At 42.5% G+C, this 4,965-nt stretch overlaps 1 protein-coding gene across 1 annotated transcript in view; it reads right to left on the bottom strand.

The window, feature by feature from the left end:
• DOCK5 (dedicator of cytokinesis 5) overlaps positions 1-4,965 on the bottom strand; it is a 217,688-nt gene that overhangs the window by 31,125 nt on the left and 181,598 nt on the right. The window contains exons 39-40 of the mRNA XM_019659565.1: positions 4,269-4,358; positions 1,903-2,007 (exon numbers count right to left, since the gene is read on the bottom strand). Coding sequence (XP_019515110.1) covers positions 1,903-2,007; positions 4,269-4,358 — 195 coding nt within the window. The remainder of the gene's footprint in view (positions 1-1,902; positions 2,008-4,268; positions 4,359-4,965) is intronic.

The following is a 4,965-nucleotide window of genomic DNA, read 5'->3' on the forward strand; positions in this document are numbered from 1 at the left end:
CAGAAGCCTAAGAATCATTCTTCACATCTCCTTCTTCCTTACCCACAAATCCCATCAATCATCCAATACTATTACTTCATCTCCATCACTCTAATCTTGCCATTTCTCTCTGAAGCCACCTCCCTAGGTGGACCTGTCATCTCTCCCGTGAATATCTGCAAGAGTCACTAGTGGCTTAGCCACACACACATCCCACCCATTCTCCATACGAAATCCAGGTGACCCTGCCAACACAAAAAAAATCTACCATGGCTCCCCAGTGCTCTCAGGATGCTGACAAAACACCCTATGTAAGTCCAAGCCCCCTCATGCTCTCCCCATACCTTCCTGCCTCATCTCCCCTGCTCACCAGCTCTATCTGTTCTCTCTTTCATTTCTAGGCACTGCCATGCTCTTGCCTGCTGCTTCCTCTGTCTGGAATGCTTTTCTCTATCCCTTTTACCTAACTACCAGCTCACCTTTCCAATTGCAAGAAAAGCAGAAATTCCCTGGGGAGTCCTTCCTGACTCAAAAAATTCAGGTATGACTTACATACAGTAAAACCTATCCTTTTTAGTGTAAAATTCTGTGACTTTTGACAGACATAACCATGACCAAAATCAAGATACAGAACAGTTTTGTCACTACCAAAAATGCTCCCGTGCCTCTTTGTAGCCCCATCTTCCCCACCAGCGATCAGATAACTACTGATCTGTTTTCCATCCCTGTAGTCAGTGTCGGCTTGGCCACAATGCCATATAAATAAAATCACAGTATATGTAGACTTTAAGGTCTGACTTCTGCTTAGCACAATGCATCTGAGATTCACCCACGTGGCTGTGTGTTATCTGGAGTTTATTCCTTTTCATTTCTGAGTAGTACTCCATTGTATGGCTATATCATAGCTTGTTCATCCCTTCACCGGTTGAGGAACATCTGGGTTCTGTCCAATCTTTGGTGATTATGAATAATGGTACCATAAACCATCAGGTACAAGTTTTATGTAAACATGGGTTTTTATTTCACTTGGGTAAATACTCTCTGGTTAACTGATTCATTATCACAGAATACCTGTCGTGGTCAGTTTTCATTTTTCATAAATTTGTGTAATGAATTAACATCTCACCCACTGGACTATAAAATCCATGAAAGCAAAAACCATATCGGATTATAATCAGCACTGTATCTCTAATGCCTAGTATGTGCCTGGCACACAGTAGGCACTCAGTAAATAGTTATTGAATGAATGAATTAATGAATGAATGAACTACCTTCTCATTAGGCACTGTAAGGAACATAAAGTACTCTCCTTTCCCACTTTTACTTTCTTAATTAGGGGAAGGAAGATGGACAATATATGTTTAAGCATCACTAAGCACTAAAAGAGGCTTCTTTTTTTGTGGGAGAAAATAAGGGGGTTTTTTTGGTATTGTTTTTTAGATTGTAATATCAGCATCACATTATAGAAAACTTTGAGAAGTTAGAAACACATGGTCCTTCTCACTATTACAACAAAACTGTTTTTATTTTTGTGAAACTTTTACAGTCTTGTCCTTGGGATATTTGCTTTCAAACTCACTGGGGCTGGGAATAAAATAAACAACCAAATACATCAATCCACACTTTTCCCCAGCCTGACCTGCAGCAGCAGAGCCTTGGAGGAGACGGTTCTGTTTTTCCCTTTCTCCTTCCACCTGGGAAAAGTCATTTTACAAAAGAGCTGCCAGAATCCCAGAGGTGGTCGGGGGGTGTGGGGTGAAGAGGCCGGCTGCTCAGGAAGCAGTTTCCCAGCCGGACCTCCCACAGAGAGAACACGGGCTCCAGCTGCTAACACACCAGGCCCATCTGGAAAAGAGAGGAAGACCTTGGCCTCCTCAGGCTGCGCGGCTTAATGGCTGGGGAGACCACCCTCAGCTTGCTTACCCGAAGGAAAGAAGGAAAGCCCTGTCCGTAGTATCCAACAGCAAAGTATTCAGGCTGAGGCCTCATGGCCTTAATGATGTTCTCATAAAACGAGGCTCTTTTTTTCTGGAAAACAAAACAAGACATTCCACAGGGAGGTTACAAGGGCACAGTTTGGAGGGGGCTGGGGGTGGGGTGGGGTGGTGTGGGGTGACGATTTGCCTTGTTGTTTCCCATGTAACACAGAGAAATGAAAGGTCTCTGGAAAATATCTTGTGGGCCAAAGAGTTATCCTTTTCTGGGATCGGAGGGTTTGATCCTGGGTCCATGAATGGGCCTTGGAGGGTCTGGGATTCCCTGAGGTTGTCTGCAGAAAGATGCACACGTTTGTATGTTGCTGTGGAGGGAGGCAGTGCTTAGCTTTCACTAGTTTCTTGAAAGGGGCTCAGGACCCCTAACAGGCTAAAAACCTTTCTGAGACTCATGAAGGGTGGTTGTCCTTTAAGTGGAGACATGTGAGAAAAGAAAATAAAGAACTTTCTGGTTCCTGCAGGTGGTTCAGATTAAAGTCCTTGATTCAGCTACAAATGCCCAACAGGTAAAGATGATGATGTTTTTCAATACCTGGCATCACCCCATCTTTAAGTCTTCCCATGGGGAGAGGTTTCCCAGCCAGGGTTCAGAGAATCAGCCTTAAGGAAAGCAAAATAGGTAGCCAGATCCAGGGGTTCTGTGGGGAGTCCTGAAGCCCCTTCCACATGGTTTGCATGACTTCATCACTACAGCAGTCGCTCCTGATCCACAGGCAATATGTTCCAAGCCCCCCCAGCCTGAAACTGAAGATAGCACTGAAACCTACTTATACTATTTTTTTTCCTATACATACATACCTATAATAAAGTTTAATTTATAAATTACACAGTAAAAGATTAACAACAATAACTAATAATAAAATAGAGCAATTATAATAATATAATTGCATACATATATATATATATATGTATATTATACATAACAGCAATAAAAGTTACGTGAATGTGGTCTTTCTATCTCAAAATATCTTATACTGCCTGCACTCACCTTTTTCACTTAAAGGAAGCAACTTCTCTTTGGCACGTGTGAATGGTCAGCATCACTATTCTTGCACTTGGGAGCCATTATCAAACAAGTGTTACTTGAACACAAGCACTGTGAAACCATGACAGTTGATCTGATAACCAAGACACCTACTAAGTGACTCATGGGCAGGGGGCGTGACAGCATGGAGACGCTGGACAAAGGTATGATCCACATTTCCAGAGGGACGACACAGGATGGTGCGAGATTTCATCACATGACTCAGAACAGCGTGCAATTTAAAATTTATACGTTGTTTATTCCTGGAATTTCCTATTTATTATTTCCAGACTGCAGCTGACTGACGGTAACTAAAACCATGGAAAGTGAGACCGCGGACAAAGGGGGACTGCTCTGCTCTGTCTAGGTGCAGGTCTCCATCACATGTTTTCTTAGAAGGGTAACATGTTACATTACTAACATCTCGGCTCAATTTAGCTTATGAAATTAATGTGACATTTCGTGTGATGGCAGGAGCTGGTACAATACACTGAAAATTCTTTTCAAAGTGATCTTGAATAACTATCTCCTCAAATAAATTATTATTGCATAACAATAAGTCACCTGACCTTTGGTGACTCCTCTACTAGAAATTATCAAATGGAATATTGCATTGGCCTCCCATTGGGAATTTAGAAGGCTATTTTTGTTTTGTTTTATTGTTTTTAAATAGTTGACCTGTGTCAACAGCCAGGCATAATACACAAATTCAGGGGACTGTAAAACCAGAGTACTCTAGTGACATGTGGGAAAAGGAAAGAGGCAAAATTTGAGAATCAAGTTTTGGCAGACGCATTTTACAACTTAACCAAAATGTGCACAATGGCATGCTTGAAAAAATAAAACAAGGCTCAAAGACGCACAGTTCAGTCATTCAGCAGGGACCTGAGGATGTGGACCACAGAACAAGTAATTTTGATGAGCGGAAGATGTCGGAAAACATGTGAAATATGGATGGTGTTCACAGAAGGTGTACCTGAGAGGGTACAGGAGATGGTCCAGGAATATGGAGGGTCCACAGAGAAGCAAAAGGCACAGAGAAGAAAGGAAGGGTTTAGACAGGGATCCTGAGCCCTCCATCAAGGATAATCTAGAGAAATTATGGTAACAGCTTCTGGATCTCATCTTTTTTCATTTTTATTTCAAGCAAGGCTTACATTTCCACTGTAAAGAACACTGTTTATCCTGACTTTCTTAAACTTACACAAACATTTTCATGAACGCCACTTTCGCATGCCTGCTGAAGGTTTGACATATTGACCCAGACTCACCAGGAGATTGCCCAGGCCCTCGTAGTCAAACACTTTGCTCTCGTATGTCTCAGCCAGCTCTTTGCTCAGTTTGATCGCCTTCTCCCACATCTTCCGAAAAAGAAAAGCGGAGAACAAAGTAGTCATTGATCCAACAGCGAACGCCATGAGAGAGTCACTGGCCATAAGTAAAGAGTCACGTGGGTCGAGTTTCTGCTGATATTCCGACATGCCTCATCTCCGGGATCTACTAAACCTTTTTATTGACATGATAAAGCTACTCTAGCTTGGCTTCTTGGCTAGGAGTTATCTTCTCTAAGTCTGTTTGCAAGAGTACGAACAACACCATGTGCCCTGAACAAAGCAATGGTGAGCTTAAAAGGAAAAGTCCCAAAAACCATTGCAAGTGGAGGGGAACCAGTTCCACAGCCTAGGTCTTGAGAGTGGGACAGTCTTGATGGAGGGGAAAGAAAGTTGGTTTGGGTTCTAGTTCTGAGAAGTGTGTATGTGTGTGTGTGTTTCAAGTTAGGTTGTTTTGGGGGGGTGGGGCATGGGGAACGGAAGAAAGGCTGTGTTTTGTTGTGGTGTGGAATTTGGGAACTATTTCTCCAACTGAAGGCATTGATTTCCTACTTCTCACTAAACTATCTACTTAGTCAAAGAGAGTTTTAGAAAATGCCTTGGAGCATTTATGCATTTATGACCATGTAAGTTACAG

This window comes from Hipposideros armiger, unplaced genomic scaffold, assembly GCF_001890085.2.
Source record: "Hipposideros armiger isolate ML-2016 unplaced genomic scaffold, ASM189008v1 scaffold_301, whole genome shotgun sequence".
Taxonomy (NCBI): domain Eukaryota; kingdom Metazoa; phylum Chordata; class Mammalia; order Chiroptera; family Hipposideridae; genus Hipposideros; species Hipposideros armiger.